Here is an 18106-nt window from a genome sequence, read left to right on the forward strand (position 1 = left end):
GGTTCAAGCTGTTTGAGCCCCCTTTTTGGGGAATAATATAGTTTTGAATATTGATTTTTTTGGAGAATGTGTAGTTGCCATTTTGAAACAATTTTCAGTTTTTAGTTTTTCACTCAAAACGTGTTTGATATATTATTTTCAAAAATGTGCTTTTGAAAACAAGAAAAATTTTACAACACGAAACTCAAAATAAGAAAAATAAACTCAAAATATTCCTAATTTAAAATAATTAGTAATATCACACAAAATTTACTCCGTCTCTGTTTATCATCCTTTGATAAATTAAATTGTTTGCTATAATAATATTATTCACCATTCATTCACACAATAAAATATTCTACACACAAATCAATAAAATTTCTTTAAATTTTAACCACACATTCTCTAAAAAATACTATTCAAAACTCTTCAATTTCTCCGATAACGAGAGACAAATATGTTTTATCAATCAAATCGTATGTCGCTCTAATGGAAAAGAGATGAGAATTTGACCCACCGCTAATGCTACAAAATTATTCTAGATAGATCAAGTGATGGATTCTATTATAGATAATAATACAAGACTCGTTTATCGTTTAATGTCACTTAATGCTACCTAAACAGGTACCAGATTGTCTACTTACCTTGATTTTTGCACTTTTAACATGACCAATGGATCTTAAGGCCTCTCACGTCCACGTAAGTATGATTCCTGCACACTGGGATAAACCTCCGATGGGGAGAAGTTGGTCACGTGCACTCCAATGGTCAAGTCAATTGATGTTATAAGTATATGAGTGGGAGAGGTGTTTTGAACGCGAGCCTCCTATGTAAAAATGTGGTTGGCTTTGGGAAGAATATGTGATAGCAAAGAGAACAAAGTTATGTCTAGAGTTCATATTTAATTTTCATTACCTTTGGAATGACTTGTTAAGTGTATCAATCAATCATAGACATTTAATACTAATACTATTTTGCTGTCCATAAGTCTAACACAAGACTTAAACTTGATATGATTTGCTAAATATGATGGTGGCAATGGTGAATTTTTACATCAATTACTTACTAAAAATTGCATGAAAAGTCTCCTGCTAAGCCCTTTGCAAGCTCGCTCCGCTATGAGGGTTCGATTCTACACATGGGGTCAATTCCAGCAAATTGGTTTTGCTCTCGATAGAGGTTCGTCCAATCTACCTCCCGGATAGAATGACATTGAGAGTTGGCCCAAATTTGCTTGCCTTGTAATTGTCACGTAGGAATTTTTGGAGTCTCGTTGGATAAGGCGTAACATTTTTAATAATGCTGCATATCATCATTGGAACAAGTGTTGTAACATCAAAGATGTTAAATGACATCACTAAGTATTTAAATCAAATCCTTAAAAAAGGAACATATTTATTTATTTGAAATTTATCTTTAAAGCACTTAGTCAATTAGCGGCACAGCCACATCCTTCTTCCAAGACTAATAAAATGTGATAATTTTTTCAAAATATTCAAACACAATTTTTGCCTGCTACAATTTCTTCTACAAATTTTCTATTTTTGAGTAGATCAAAATCGCTTGATTAAAATGTGAATTTACTTGTTCATTAAATTACTATATACAACCCATTTTTTTGTAAGAATTATGATTTTATTGATGAAATGTTATCCATTAGTTGATAGATCATGAAAAAACTATTTCATCAAATAAATATTGTCATAATAAAAGCATAAAAAAAACAAACAAAATTCTTTCTGTCTTTTTTTTTCTTTTTTTCTTTTATATATGTAGATAGGCCATCAATTTAAAAATAAATAAATAAATAAATAAATAAATAAATAAATATATATATATATATATCTTTATTTATTTATTTAATTTAAAATTGATGGCCTATCTACATCACAGACAATGGCTTTATATATATAAACAAAAATGTCGAAGTCTCTTTCAGGTTGAAAGATGTCTTAGGTAAGTCCATCTTTTACTCACTCGCGGACACCCTTCCACTCTCCGTCTCTCTCTCTCTCTCTCTCTCTCTGCGTGTGTCACCAAAGAAAAGCAGCCTTCATTTGCATTGCCTCCACCGGCAAAAAATGGAGCCTTTCAACCACCATCGCCGCCGTACCATCTTCCTCTTCCTCATCCTACTCCTTGTGCCTCCACCTCTATCACTCTGCATCAACCAAGAAGGCCTCTACCTCCAAAAAGTGAAACTCAGCTTTGACGACCCGAACAATGTCCTTTCCAACTGGAACCCACTTGATGCCGTGCCCTGCAACTGGTATGGTGTCACCTGCGACTCGACGAATAGCTCTGTTAACTCGCTTGATCTCTCCAGCTCCAACCTCTCTGGCCCCTTCCCTTCTATTCTCTGCCGGTTGAAGAACCTGACTTTTGTTTCTCTCTACGACAATTTCATCAATTCCACTCTTTCGGACTTGGACATTGCCATGTGTCAGTCATTGGAGCACCTAGATTTGGCGCAGAACTACTTAACCGGTGAACTCCCTGGTGCTTTAGCTGACCTACCTAACTTAAAGTATCTGGATTTGGCCGGAAATAACTTTTCCGGTGAAATTCCGGTGAGTTTTGGGACGTTTCAGAAACTTGAGGTTCTTTCATTAGTGGAGAATTTGTTGGGAGGGACGATTCCGCCAATTTTGGGGAACATATCGACCCTGAAACAGTTGAATCTATCGTACAACACGTTTTCACCAAGTCGGATCCCGCCGGAGCTTGGAAATCTTGCGAATCTCGAGGTACTATGGTTGACGCAGACTAACCTGGTGGGTGAAATCCCAGAGTCACTGGGTCAACTCCGGAGGCTCACCGACTTGGATGTGGCTCTCAATGCGTTAACGGGTGGAATCCCGAGTTCACTCACGGACTTGACGAGCGTGGTTCAAATAGAGCTCTACAACAATTCATTAACCGGCGAGCTGCCGAGTACTGGATGGTCAAATATGACAGCCTTGAGACTGCTTGATGCGTCAATGAACGATTTTAGTGGGCCAATCCCGGCTGAGTTGTGCGAGTTGCCACTTGGGTCACTCAACCTGTACGAGAACAGGTTCCAAGGTGAATTACCAGAAAGCATTGCCAATTCGCCTAATTTATATGAGTTAAGGCTGTTTCAGAACCAGTTAACTGGTAAATTACCCCCAAATCTTGGGAAAAACTCGCCTTTACGGTGGATTGATATTTCAACAAACGGATTTTCAGGCGAAATACCTGAGAATCTGTGTTCAAAGGGTGCTCTTGAAGAGGTTTTAATGATTGAAAATTCATTTTCCGGCCAAATTCCAGCGGCTCTAGCAGAATGCCAGAGCTTATTGCGTGTAAGGTTCGGGCACAACAGACTTTCCGGTGAGATTCCGGCTGGTTTTTGGGGTCTTCCTCACGTCTCGCTGCTGGAGCTCGCCGGCAACTCATTTTCAGGTGGGATTGCGAAAACTATTGCAGGTGCTTCAAATTTATCTCAGTTGATAATATCCATGAACAGCTTTTCTGGTACCATTCCAGAAGAGATTGGTTTTTTGGGTAATTTATTGGAATTTTCGGGAAATGATAACGAGTTTTCGGGGTCCTTACCGGTTAGTATAGTGAAGCTGGGACAATTAGTAAAGCTAGATCTTCACGACAATAAATTGTCTGGTGAAATTCCAAGCGGGATTCATTTGTGGACGAAGTTAAATGAGTTGAATCTCGCAAACAATGAATTTTCTGGGAATATTCCGAATGAAATTGGGGAAGTGACAGTACTCAATTATCTAGATTTATCTGAAAATAAGCTTTCTGGCAAAATCCCTGTTGGATTACAGAACCTGAAGTTGAATCGGCTTAATTTATCGAACAATCACCTCTCAGGCGATATTCCTCCTTTATATGCTAAGAAAATGTATAAAGAGAGTTTTTTGGGGAATCCGGGATTGTGTGGAGATATAGAGGGTTTGTGTGATGGAAGAAGTGAAGACAAGAAGATGGGTTATGTTTGGATGTTGAGATCAATCTTTATACTTGCTGCAGTGGTTCTTACTGTGGGTGTAGTTTGGTTCTACCTGAAGTATAGGAAATTCAAGAAGGCCAAAATGTCCATTGATCGATCCAAATGGACACTAATGTCATTTCATAAATTGGGTTTCAGTGAGGATGAGATACTCGATGCTCTTGATGAGGATAATGTCATTGGAAGTGGGTCGTCTGGGAAGGTTTACAAGGTGGTTCTGAGCAATGGTGAAGTAGTTGCTGTGAAAAAGCTTTGGGGGTGTTCGAAATTGGCTGATGACAGTATCGATGTCGAGAAGGGTAATTTTCAAGAAGATGGTTTTGATGCGGAGGTGGATACTTTAGGGAAGATTAGGCATAAGAATATTGTTAAATTGTGGTGTTGTTGTTCGACGAGGGGATGCAAGCTTTTGGTTTACGAATACATGCCTAATGGTAGCTTAGGGGATTTGCTTCATAGCACAAAGAGTGGATTGTTAAATTGGCCGATAAGGTTTAAGATAGCCATGGATGCAGCCGAGGGACTCTCGTATTTGCATCATGATTCCGTCCCTCCAATTGTTCACAGAGATGTGAAGTCGAATAATATATTGTTAGATGCAGATTATGGTGCTCGGGTTGCAGATTTTGGTGTGGCCAAGGTGGTCGAGGTGAATGGGAAGGGTACCAAATCCATGTCTGTCATAGCAGGGTCTCGTGGTTACATCGCCCCAGGTTAATATTTTCCGTCTTGCTATGAAATTTTACGTTTTCCAAGTTGTATATATCTTGCTTGATTTCTTGTAGGGTACTAATCGATTATTAAAATTACGGATATATTCATGCAAAATAATTTATCAAATCTTGACAACCTACAGTATAACGTTTAGTTTCTAGTGTATTGAATAATTCTATAGTTGACATTAAAGTTTCTTTGGTGAAGAATGAGCCCAGATATGATTAGTAATCTATTGGCATTAGCAATTGAAATGAATTCTTTACCAAAAAATCCACTAGTTGCCATCATTATAGGATATCCTTTTTTGGGTCCTTCTACTGTTGTTATCATTGTTTATTAGTAATACATTAAGGTTATTCTCAATTTAATCAACTCGATTTTCCATTACAGAATACGCGTACACTCTAAGGGTGAATGAGAAAAGCGATATCTACAGTTTTGGTGTGGTTATTCTCGAGTTAGTGACCGGAAAACTTCCGGTCGATCCTGAGTATGGCGAAAAGGATCTGGTGAAATGGGTGTGCACCATACTAGACCAAAAGGGTTTAGACCATGTAATCGATCCAAAACTTGATTCCTGTTTCAAGGATGAAATAAGCAAAGTGCTGAATATAGGCCTCCTCTGTACGAGTCCCTTGCCCATAAACCGCCCTTCCATGAGACGTGTTGTTAAGATGTTGCAAGAGATAGGCACTGGGAACCTTCCCAAGACTGCTTCAAAAGACGGCAAATTGACACCTTATTACCACGAAGATGCATCTGATCGAGGAAGTGTCGCTTGACAGACGGAGTTGATACACTTTTGTGTCCTTTTGAACGATTTCCGGCCCTCATGAGATGATGCATATACAGATTGAGGTATAGTAGTAATAGTTAAAGAATTAAAGAAAGCTGTAATGAATCAGTCACCAAAGTTTTCCAATACCAGAGATTGAAAAGCCATATGCATTAATACCTCTGTTTGTGTTACTACCTAAATGTACTGTTTATTGGCATTGATTTGTATGTCGAACCTACCAGGTGAATTCCTTTTTATCTAATCAAAGGTTTTTTTCTCAGTTTGTTTGTTTGTTTGTTTGGAAGTTGCTCCTTGTACTGTTTTCTTAATACTATCGATATTTGAGTAACGGATTGGTGTACCGAACTTGGCTTTTACATTCTTCTATTATACTGCATCCCTCAGTTGAACGAGGGATTCCTCGACCAGAGTTTTGCCTTGGTAAGCTCGATATCAGGGCATCTTTTTATATCACCGATAGCCAACGATGGGACAATATAGAACTTTTTCATATTTGGCTCGCAAGATTAATATAATGAACAAAATTTTAGGTTCGTTTTTCTACTTTGTTTGATATTGTAGTCGTTGATGGTTGATAAACAGTTTTTTGTTGAGTTTAATAAGTGTAATGATAACAAGGTGGAATGATTAAATTTAATTTTTGCAAGTGAAAATAGATAAGAAAGGAATAATTTACTAATAAGTTGGACAATTTTGATTATTAGTAAAGATTCTCGATTATTTTTACATAAAATTAATACCGACATATGTTTTTTATTTAAAAAACTGCGTGACTATTCAATATAGTAGGACTAAGAGGTGGACCAACCCCATGAATTTGGAAATCCTTATTATAATGACTTCGGATATTGACGAAAGTTACCACAATTAATTCCCAACGGAATTCTAAGGCGTAATAAATATGAAGTTGTTGGGCCGTGGAAGAGCCCAATTTGAGATGTGACCTTCGAATTTTCAATGGAAAAATTGCAATCACGGTACCAACTCTTTTATTTAGTTTCAAACTTTGTCCAAACCTTTGATTTGTACTACCGCGTGTACCAAACCTTTCAAAAATATGCACTTTGAGTCCAAATGAATGGAAACCGTTGGTTTGACCATTAGTTGATTAGAGAATTGACCTTGACCGTAATTTTGACTAGGTTTAAAAGGACAAAATGATAATTTCACATTTTTTAAACATAAAACACAATATAATATATTAATTATTAATAAAAAAAAATCAAAACAAATACCACCACCTCACTAGCCAACATCGATCATGTTAATCGAGACCTCATATTCCCTCTCAACCTCATAATCGATCCCATCCTAGATCTAGAATTTTTCAATTCATCTCTCAACCACATAATTCACCTCATTCTAAATCTAGAATTTTTCAATGGAGACCCAAATCATCAATAGTAACGCCTACCGTATGGCCACATTGAATAACCAGCAAAATAGTGGTGGATTGTATTGTGTTTGTGATCGGCAAGACAAATGAAGTAGGTGTATGAATTAGTTGATTGATATTAATATCTTTCTGGGACTTCTTCTGTTGATTTCTAGTAAATTAGTTGTGAGTTCTTGTTGCGGTGGTTCTTGTTAAGAGATAAAATCCTACATCAAATAAAGATGAAAATATAGACTCACTCATAAAGGCATTGGGCTATTGCTCTTAATAAGATTGGTCTTTTAAGATGGAATCTTAAGTCGTAACATTGTATCAAATCTCATTAAACTCCAACGAGCGATCTGATCCGATTAAAACTCAATAAATAACCATACAGATTTCAAGATTGGTCTGCTCAAACGAGCCCCATCTTGTAAGGGCATGTTAAAAGATAAAATCTCACATCAAATAAAGATGAAAATATAGACTCACTTAAAAAAGCATTAGGCTTCTCCTCTAAACAAGGTTGATCTTTTAAGATGAAACCCTAAGTCTTAACAGTTTAGTAGGCGGTGGTGTTATTGGGTTCATCTGAAAGTGGTGGTTCAGCAGGTGGTGTTAGTGGGTTCTTGTTGTGTCAGAGGTGATGGTGATGTTAGTAGTGAATTGAATGATGTGATGAGACGCTGTTGACGAGATGGAGAACTGGGATATGGCAGGGTGTGTGGTTCCAATGGTGGAAAAGTAATAAGTTGCAGGCTGTAGAAATAGAAAATATAGGGCACAACCCAGGATGTTTTGGGATAGAAATTTGAGCGAGACAGCGAAAATGGTTAAATTGGTGGTGTGAATAGCGAAATTTCAATACTGCCACCTTAGACACGACTATGGTGTCGACGTCATGAAGGAGGTGTTGTTAGGTGGGTGGCGATGATTTTGGGGTAAGGGATTGGGGATGGGGAGATGGTATGGGTGGGCGGTTTTTGGTTTTTATTTTCTGTTTTTTTTATTTTTGATTTATTAGTTGATATAATTGTTTTTTTTTGTGTGGGAAAATGTAAATTTACCATGTTACGCTTCTTACAATTGGTTAAAATAAGTCAATCTAGTCAACTAACAATCAAGCCAATGATTTTCATCCATTTGGACTCTAAGTGTGAATTTTTGAAAAATTTGGTATCCATGGTGGCATAAATGAAAAGTTTGGACAAATTCTGCAACCAATGGTACTATGACTGAAATTTTTCCAATTTCAAATGTGAACTAGAATTCTTGGGATTCAAGACAGTTTACACGTGGAGCGTACGTGTGGGCTCCAAAGTGTAATTAATGGCTATTTACTATATTCACGAGATTTCTTTTGTAACACCCATGAAATTGATGTTATACTCCAACTTGATGCCATTCTTTAATAGCATTTTCAAGAAATATTTTAAATATGAAATGCTCTCTATTTTAAAGAATTTTAAAGAGCCAACCTTTAAAATCATAGTTCAAGAGACTTTAAATTAACATTTTAATTTCACTCTATCATTAAATACATTCAAAGTGTTTTAATTTTCAATGTAAAAAAATAATAAAAAAATTTAGAAAAAAATTAGTTAAAATAAAAATAAATATTTTTTTGAAAATAGTAGAATTAAGTCTTAAATACTTGTTAAAATATTTCAAAATTTTAACTCTCTAAATTTATAGATGGCCTCCTAATGATAGTATATGTTCTTTAAAAATAAAGTCTCTTGAAGATACTCTAAACCAGTGTTTAAGAAGGGAGAACCAAAAGGATAAAAACAAATTATAATAGCAAAAGAAGTGCTGCAAAGACAAATTATAATAGCAAACCAGTGCTCAGAAGAGAGAACCAAAAGGATAAAAACAAATTATAATAGCAAAAGAAGTGCTGCAAAGACAAATTATAATAGCAAACCAGTGCTCAGAAGAGAGAACCAAAAGGATAAAAACAAATTATAATAGCAAAAGAAGTGCTGCAAAGACAGTAGTAAATCCATCCTTAACTCCATCGGTCGACTTAAAAAAATTACACAAGCCCTCAAAACAGTAAATACATTACATACTTGGAAGCAACTTGTTACAACATATTTGTCCTAGAGCAACAAGAAGCAAACTCAAAAGAAGTAATCTAACAAGGAGAAAACCAAACCATTATCAACTCCGCACTAAAATCGAAGCAAACTTTTCGGAAAATCTACCTACTTATCAACTTTTTATCCATTATATTAGACTGATCAATCATCCAAATTAGGACTTCTGCAAGACACACTTCTCATAGAGAGCTAGAATGTCCTTTTTGTTGGGATTCTTCAATTGAAGCAGCTCAGCACCAAAATTGAGTTTGGTAAGCTCCTGCTTTAGTTTCTGTACTGTAAACTTAGTATAGTCCTCCGAATTGGTTTGTTGGCTATCGGTTTGTTCATCACCTTTGAACACAGAACCACCATCTTCTGGACTGGAAAACTTCAGAGGGCTGGTTGTACTCTTGGACCTCTTGTTTCCTCTGGTTAATCTGTCATTTGCACCAGTATCTTGAACCGAGTCAAAGCCCATTTCATAGTCATCCGTCCTACCACGTTTGCTCTGGGAAGCAGTTCTTCGTTTATTGTCCAATGTTTTTTCGTTAAATTTAAGAGCGGTCAATTCTTGTGAAAGTTCATCCAGCTTTCCTTGCGTAACTTGCAACTGAACAGACAATGCCTCTGCCCTGTTGTTGGCTTCAGCATGTGCAGCTCGCTCACTCTCCAACAGACTTTCAAGTACCTGAACTGTACTCTTCCTCTGGTGATTGTTAGATTCCAAAACGGAGTCAATTTCTTTTTCACGTTCCGCAACTCTGGCCTCCAGAGTGGCAACTCTAGACAAAGCATCCATTTCAGCAGCTCGATATCTATCTACTTCATCAGCTAAGTCGGCCTTTTGCCTCTCCAAACTTTCAACTTGCCTCTCAGCCCTCTCAATTTGAGCCAATCTTTCCATAGCTATTCGTTGAATCTCACTCTTTTCCTTCTGGGCAGTGACTGCTTCTGCTCTGGCTTTATCAGCCAACTCAGTTGTTCTTTTAGCCTCTCTTTCAGCTGCTTTACATCTGTCCAGGACTTCCTCAAATCTATTAAACTCGGATTGGTACTTCTGCTCCAAGTGCAATTTTTCCTGTTCCAGCATCCTAGCTTCTCTTTCATAAGATTGAGCACGAGCATTTGCACTCTCTAACTTCTGGCCCAACTCCTTGATTTGGAGCTTCAAGGCTGATATTTCTAGATCATAGTTCATTATCTTTGACTCAGCAGCCTGCAGAATGTACAGAAAGCAGTGTTGGACCAGTACAAATTATCATAAACAAAACAATCCAATCTAAATACCTGAAAGCACCAACAGCACATTATTTAGGTGTAGCTTCATACCATTTCAGATTAATTAGCCAAAATTTATTTTACAAGCCAACCTACTATTAACTGAACAGGATCCCAAAATCATGTTGAATTTCCCCTCCCTCCCCGTTGGGGGGAATGGAAGTAGGCTCAGTGCCAGGAGAATACCGGTACAAATCACGGCATGCAACCTGCTGGAAACAAAAGGGCTGGTGTTGGAGTGCAGGTATTCGCGTTTGTTTAGAGCGGGGGTGGAGTGGGGACTGCCTTTCCAGAAATAAGTGCAAAACTAGAGCCTAGACATGGCACAATAAACACTTTTGAATTGTCCTTGTTTCCAGCAATTTTAATAATGAAGTCAGTAATTATTGTAATCATAACACAAAACTTGACGAAAAGAATTATTTTTCAACTCTACAGAATTGGTACCAACCGGGGCCCTGACAGAACAAACCTAAGGATTGTATTTTTGACAAGAATTGTATGCAATGCGTATAAACACACCAGAGAGAAAGAAGTTGTCATAATCTCACCCTCAACTCCAAACTCAAAGTGGTCAAATGCTGCTCAGCTTGCTCAATATTAGATGCCTTATCCTTTATTTCCTTATCCTGCCATCCACGCGCAAAAAGGTAAATCAACAATTATGATCTGCACATACTCAAAAGACATAAAAATGTGTACCAGCACCTGCACCCACGCGCAGAGAGAGAGAGAGAGAGAGAGAGAGTTAAAGGAGATTTTTCACCTTTTCTTCAAGAGCACTGGAGAATTCAGCCCTTAGAGCAGTCTCTCTTACTTGTGCTTGATTGTTTGCACGGTCTTGAACATGTGCAGCCTTCTCAAGAGCATTTTTTGCTTCTTTAATAGCAACTTCATATTTTCGTTTCCACTCCTCTGCTTCCTCTTCAGAAGAGTGAGCTTTCTCCTTAGCTGCAGCTAGCCTTGCTTCAGCAGCAGAACTCTTGGACCTGAGCATTGTTATTTCTGCATTGGCTTGCTCTTCCTCAGCCTTCTGCTTTGCTGAGACCTGCTCATATTTCCTTTTCCAATCCATGGATTCTTGCCTTGCTGTATTAAGTGTCTTTGTTAAGCCAGAGCATCTCTCTTCCAAAGAACTACATTTGCTCTGCAAATTGGTTATACGAGTCATATAATCGTCTGCAAGCTTCTTCTTGTCCTTGATAGCATCTTCGTAACGATTCAAATATTCAGACTTGTAGTTCTCGCTAGCTTCTAGTTGTTTGTTAAGCAAAACCATTTTGTCTTCAATTGAACGGCATTTTAAAGCCAGAGAACTCTTTTCTGTTGCAATCTGATCTATTTGCTTCTTAATGAGGTCAAGAAGTGGACCTTCCAAGCTGAAGATTGTGATATTGTTAAGTACAGCCACAGATACAAATCCATAAAATGTAAATAATATGATGCAGACCTTTGTTGTAAAAACACGACTATTTTACGCCACTTCTCTGGTCCATGACAAGTAGCTTCGTATTTCAACAAAAGCTCATCAAGAACCTGAAAGAACATTAGAGATGTCACTTTCCTGTGTGTTTACTTCTAAACTGGTATCTCTTACAACTATCTATACAATATTTAAAAGAGAGAATGACATTTTACAGAAGAAGCAACTTTCTGAAACGAAGGATTACCTTGAAAACACTATCTATTTTTACGCCAGGGGCATGACAAGCTGACCTCAGCTCCTTTTCCATGTTCTGTATAGTGTTCGTACATTGTAGATAAGCCTCTCTAAAAGCATCCCTCTTGATATCCTGCAATCAAATCCAGTCTAAATTAATAATTGTACCAAGCAAACAATAATCCACATTCAAAGTACTGTAGCTCCTATGGGCCTTTAAACACGATTGTCTTATTACAAGGTGAAGATCCAAAAGTCATGAGTTTGATATAATTACTTCACAGGCCTCGATCATAAATGTGTTCCACAAAGCAAATCAATTTGTATGTTCTTACATGAACCAGTAACGTTTAAGATTAAACAAATGTAACTTATTTAGATCATTAGAAGTTTTAACACTTTTATAGAACTACCTAAACCGCACAACCAACAAACTGATAGATATCCAATCAGATTGCAAGGATACAACCAATATCGAGATAACGGGTAATGATAGATCCCAATCAGGTTCACATAGTTGCTGCCACGTCATTTGTTAGTCTAGAAGGTTCAATAGTTAGTAGGGTAAAAGCGTAATACTCTAATAGTAGGAAATGTAGGGAAAGGGGGCTGGGAAGGGCATGGAATTACTGATTTTCTGTTCGGAAGAGGGGGGGGGGGACCAGGCCTCTCCAATAGCCTGGGATTTGTTATTTACTTATTTTCTCTGTTTATTTACTCATTCAATAAACACTTTACATCGGTCTTCTAGAGTAAAATTGATAGATCTCATTCAGCAAGCAGAGGCCTAATTCTGACACTTCAGCTGATTGCAGATTCACGGGAGCTTCCAGTGGTGCAGTACTGAAGGGGGGACTCTTATCATAAACCTCATTATTAGTACAAAGCACTGTAGATTAGGGACCGAACACCTGTTCTTGAATAAAAGTCCATGAGCAGAAATTTACTCCCAAGTTGCCAATAACAAAAGTGTTTCAATTAAAGTGGTAATTCTATGAATTGCAGAGATGCTCAGGACTTGCAGTCAATGAGGGGAACAGTTACTTTTTCTTCTGTATCTTCAAAATTTTTAAGTTCTATTTCCACCGTCCTCACGTTCACCATTTTATAATAATCAGAGCAACATTGCGAGAATTCTCATAAGGATAGAATGCAGCACTATAGACTCACTTAGGTGGGAAAAAGGAGGTAATACAGAAAAGAGAAAAGCAGTCCAAAGAAAGTAGAAATGTTTTGTGCCCCTGATGCATGTTCAAATATCTGCCAGGTCCACAACAATATGGAAAAAGATGGAAGAAAATGTTTACCTCAAATGCCTTCTTTAAGAAATGCTGGAGACGTTGTTCATACTTTTGCCTAATTGAACCAGTCCCTACAGCAGTAGCATTAAATGCAGCCAGCGACTTCTGAACCGCATCTTCATGTGCTTCTCTTAGTGCAGCCTAGAAGGCATCAAGAATTAGAAAACAAATCATAATGTAAAAGCTATGGAAATATGAAACACTTACTTCCTCTGGAGGCTTGGAACGGTCAAATGCAGACATGTAGACTTCAGTAGCCAATTCATATGCTCTCTGACACTCAGCTTCTTCAACGCTCTGGAGAAGACAATGATGAAAACCTCAAATACAAGTATAAAAATAACTGCTACAGAACCAATATTCAGTTGGAGCAATATTGATATATTTCCTTCAAGAGTCAACTTTAAGCAAGTCATATCTAATAACTAATTAATTACATGACAAAGAAATACAATAACGAGAATATAACCATGTAAAAGACTATATTCTGGCACAACATGCACATCTAGGAGAAGAGGTACGTGTAAAAATGCACTTTTTGTCTTGAAAAAATTCAGAAATATTTAACTCCAATCACCTGGTGTTTTACTCATAAGAAATCAAATGAACTGAGGTTTTCTGAAGAAATCCTTCAAGACATGGATTTTTTAAATGCATTAGCCCTTATGCCATGTAAGGAACAGTGTATTGTTTCCTGGAATTTCAACTCCATGATATAGGATAAAGAGCAACCATGTTCAAAACCATATTTGTTAAAACTCCTGAAATGCTTGCATTTTAGAGGATGCCGCAAATAAAAACACATTCTCAGTTTTTTTCCTTAGAAAACATTCAACCAAAATATTTCATACGAAAACATGTTCTTCGATATCTAATTTTAAACAATATATTACATGCAAAACATTAATTCTGTCCAAAATCTTACAAGTTTTAGAAGCATTTTGGAAAACTGGGACATTGACCACTTAAACATGTATAAATTTATAATATAAATCACAAACAGTGGAGCAACTATGTAGGAGCATAACAGTATCCATGCATTACTATAAGGATCCACAAACTGAAGTTGACTTGATGATTATAAAAGTGAAACCACCATTAGTGTTAGCCAAAACAACACAAATATCTAACCCAAAAAAAGACATTCAGTTTTAAAAGTGGGAAGAGAGAAGACAATATATACCTGCCAAGAAGAGGTTATTGTGGGAACTGCACCATTATTAATAGCATCTAGAAATGATTGAATAATACGGGCAAAAATGGGTCCTGTCATCACTGTTGACCCTACTTGCTTGGGCCTTGTCCTCTCAAAAACAAATCTTGTTAAAGCATCTAAACCGGATCTAAACTCTGGCCTTAATTTGGCCAACTGCATATGAAAGACGAGTTAGGAAAACCCTCACACAAAAGAGTAAACAACGAAGATACCATCCATAACAAAAGTAACAGTCAATTGATCAATCATGTCTTAAGACATCACAACAGGAACCACTTACTGGAATCTGATCAAGTCGCTGGAGATCATTCTCATTGCTCAGAGGCCGAACTAGTGGGAAGCACTCTCTATCTGGGAAAAGAGCTCGAATGGACTCTCGTATCTAGTAAATATTTTTTTCAGAAGTTTAGACATCAACGAAATCATTGACCTTCCACAAATAAGATGAAGAAATGAGAGCTACAGCATTTACTATTGACAAGCTATAGAAAATGATTTCGTTGACTATCAGACCATAAGTCTAGGAAGATCAGTTTGAAAAGGGAAATAAGAGAAACCTCATTCTTGGAAGCTACATCCTTTCCGCCACCTTGAATTGGTCTCAGAGCCAGCTCTAGGTAGTCACGTGGAGTGATCTTGCGATTTTCTTCAACCAAGTCCAAATAAAAATCCTACATGTACTCAAATATTAGGATATGCTCATAAATAGAGATCAACTACTAATTGATTGCGATCAAAATAAACAAGAAAAAAGAATAAGATCCGGTTAAGAAAGGAGGAAAAAATAGAGGAACATGTCTTTTTCTAATTACCCTTAAAAGCCACACAAAAACTGGGGAAAATTGCCCAAGTTCTGAAGCTGTACTCCTCCCCCCAGAAGCTCTGACACGAATGTGCTTAGTCATCTCAGTCACAAGAGAGAGTCGATCCAGTGCAGCCTCATCAATACCACCCATCTGAATTGAGGAATTAAAGAATAAGTAAGTTACATATGCTTGCAAAAGAAAAGGAAATGGGGTCTTGGACTATAAAGGTAAAGGGCCTGTAATATACCCGGACTCCCGGAGAAATGAACAAAGGCTTCATACAAAATCTTCCATACCTGGTTGTAGATGAACATGCTTGATAAGAGGACCGCCAAAGAGAATATTTGTGTGCTATATGTTCCCTGAAAAATACGAAAATTTAAAACAAAATAACAAGAAAAAGAGAAAATAGGACACAAGAAGCATAAGACAAGAAATGTAAATATGAAAATGTAGTCCAAATATAATGGACTGTATCAATAATCAAGAATAAAGAAACAATGCCACACATTTCCTGTTCAAATATGGACATATCTTGAATAGATGCAAAATACGACCTAAAGATGAAACAGCAGCAGTAAAAATCAGAAGTTATCTGATATTTTTACAATGCTAGTGTAACCAGAATATAAACCTGTGTATTATATAAGAAAAAAAGAAAGAAGTACACAAGGACATTTTTCAAAGAAGCATAAATATAGAAGATAGGAATATAACCGTTTGGTCGTAAGCATCAATTCCTTCTGTGTCTAAGAGTAGGAGACTGTATTCTGTTCCATCAAGAGCCGTTCTCCTGAGTGGTGCACTCCACAACCAAAGACCTTTAGTACATGGACGATGTGTTGACGCCACTTGAAATCCACTACTCCGGCCAAGAAGCTACAATTATAGATGAAAGAAGAAGCTCATTTTCATACTCCAGATCTAAAAACAGTTTTCCCTTTAAATTTGGAAATAACAACATCCTAATTAAGAATGAAAAGATAACATAACAACTAACGTCTTACCATTATTACTGCAAGACACTACTAATTCAAATCACTGTCTAGATTCCCTCACAACAATTAAGATCAATTTATTAGCATGACTGACACTAAATAGCCTACTTCAGGTAACAATAAATGGAGCAACATGTAGCAAACCAAAAGCAGGAGCCAGCGGTCAACTGACATCATCCCTAGTGTCCACATGCTATCAAAATAGTATCTAAGTTAAAAACACATCTATCTCAATCCTGAAACTTCACTCGCAGTAAAAGACAGCCACAAAAGTTAACTGAAGACCACGAAATCATTTCCAGGTCTGACATGCACCATTAAAATTTTTGTGAATGTAAAACTGTCCAACCTCTATGATTCCTACTACTGCAAATTCCAGGACAAACTCCAGAAGATGATGTAGAGCAGTCAATTCCTTAGCAATTCAACAAAACACTTTGTACACTACCATTCTCGCCCCCTTCTCTCACTCTCTCAGCTTTTTATCATTTTTTTTATTTTTTTTGCATAAAGTATTCATTATCACTTGCATCATTTGTATCCAGAACCCTTACATACACCTTCATGAAGGCCAACATTGGGCGACCTGATTCCATTCTTAAGGCTAACCTTGCCAATTTTGAGCCTCATTCGGATTTAAGCAACCATGGGTAGGTGTGACACCACGTAACCTACATTTTCTGTTCTGTAATTGCCCTTGGTTAATTTGGTGCATCTGTTAATACTTCAAATTCAATTATGATATTTTATTTATAGACCCACCATATGATCACGCAAGATGAAAAGAGCGTGCCACTCTAGCTTATTTGATTGAGCTTAAAAATAGTGTTCCACCAAAGTAATTCATAAGGCTTGTCATCGAAGAACCAAAACCTAATTCCTAAGTGACCCAACTTCAATAGAAAGTGATTCCAAGAGTCAATGGAAACTGATTCCTCAGATAACAACTGCAGTAATACAGAGCATCACAGAACCCTTGACTATCAAAAAACCTAGAAAAGACTCGAAATTTCTTCAATATTAATTTATACCTGATTTAGTATGAAGCTCTTGCCTTGGCGAGCACGGCCGCAGACGGAGACTACACCAACGGGTTCCTTGACGAGCTGAAGCACCGCCACGGCCTCGGGATCCAATTGAAACCTCCCTTTTTCATCACAGTATACGAGGCGAATCGGTCTCGCTGGTCCGGCGGTCATACTGGTCGCCGCGGTGACAGGAGTTTGCGGTGACGGCGACGGCGACGGCGTCTGCGGCGAATCACCTCTGCTAAAAAACTTCATCATATTTGTAGTGCGAATCGAGTATATCTGGTAAAATCGAGAGAGAGGGGGAGGAGACGAGAGCGCAATCCCCTTTTAGAGAGAGAGATTTTCTTTATTTAAATGCTAAAGAGGGAAATGAAAAGAAAAGGGGTACCGTGCCAGAGAAGATATATTAGACAGCGTGGAATCAAATTCATGTTGCACGAGTTCTTGATGCCGCGTTAGGATATTGCTTAACGAGTTGAGGCATTAGGAATTGATTTGGAAGCAACTCCAATAATTTTTTACATCCTTACACAAGATAACCAAGCTTTGTTGTAGCCATTCTCGAGTACACGATAAATATATTGTTGTAGTAATTCATGTCAATAAGTTGAATGTTTCTCTTAAACTTGATAAGAAATGTAATTGCACATGGTATAGGTCTAATGCCTAGATGTCATCATGATCTCATCTCAACGGACTCTCCAACCAATCAAATTCCTACAAATGAGCGATGACACATAGTCCTACGTCAAATTACTATAGCTTGACATGTTTAGAGTGGCGAGCTCGATACCAAAGCCCGCATAAAGGGATGAAGGACGAAGTTGTTGAAGATCAAAGGAAAAGTTTAGGTGAATAGAAGAGA

The 18106-nt window shown here is 37.4% G+C and overlaps 2 protein-coding genes across 2 annotated transcripts; one reads left to right on the plus strand and one right to left on the minus strand.

The window, feature by feature from the left end:
• The first annotated feature begins 1942 nt into the window (after positions 1–1942).
• LOC111370593 (receptor-like protein kinase HSL1) lies at positions 1943–5751 on the plus strand. The gene is made up of 2 exons (XM_022992383.1): positions 1943–4686; positions 5081–5751. Exons 1-2 carry the CDS (start codon positions 2061–2063, stop codon positions 5470–5472), a joined length of 3018 nt encoding a protein of 1005 aa, XP_022848151.1. The 5' UTR covers positions 1943–2060; the 3' UTR covers positions 5473–5751.
• A 3065-nt stretch (positions 5752–8816) lies between these two features.
• LOC111370594 (guanylate-binding protein 4) lies at positions 8817–17614 on the minus strand. Its single transcript, XM_022992384.1, has 14 exons — positions 17242–17614; positions 15930–16091; positions 15509–15574; positions 15219–15362; positions 14964–15077; positions 14687–14788; positions 14374–14559; positions 13398–13487; positions 13197–13331; positions 11900–12022; positions 11680–11765; positions 10996–11608; positions 10781–10858; positions 8817–10167 (listed from the first exon to the last, which is right to left on the minus strand). The coding sequence occupies exons 1-14, from the start codon at positions 17494–17496 to the stop codon at positions 9124–9126; spliced, it is 3198 nt and encodes a 1065-aa protein (XP_022848152.1). The 5' UTR covers positions 17497–17614; the 3' UTR covers positions 8817–9123.
• Positions 17615–18106: the final 492 nt, after the last annotated feature.

This window comes from Olea europaea, chromosome 21 (genome assembly GCF_002742605.1).
Source record: "Olea europaea var. sylvestris chromosome 21, O_europaea_v1, whole genome shotgun sequence".
Lineage (NCBI taxonomy): Eukaryota > Viridiplantae > Streptophyta > Magnoliopsida > Lamiales > Oleaceae > Olea > Olea europaea.

Coding starts and splice junctions, on each gene's coding strand:
- LOC111370594 (XM_022992384.1), bottom strand. CDS start 17,496: ATGATGAAGTTTTTTAGCAGAGGTGATTCGCCGCAGACGCCGTCGCCG. Junction 13,332..13,397: donor GTTCCAAGCCTCCAGAGGAA/GTAAGTGTTTCA, acceptor GATGCCTTCTAG/GCTGCACTAAGAGAAGCACA. Junction 10,859..10,995: donor CCAGTGCTCTTGAAGAAAAG/GTGAAAAATCTC, acceptor CGTGGATGGCAG/GATAAGGAAATAAAGGATAA.
- LOC111370593 (XM_022992383.1), top strand. CDS start 2,061: ATGGAGCCTTTCAACCACCATCGCCGCCGTACCATCTTCCTCTTCCTC. Junction 4,687..5,080: donor TCGTGGTTACATCGCCCCAG/GTTAATATTTTC, acceptor TTTCCATTACAG/AATACGCGTACACTCTAAGG.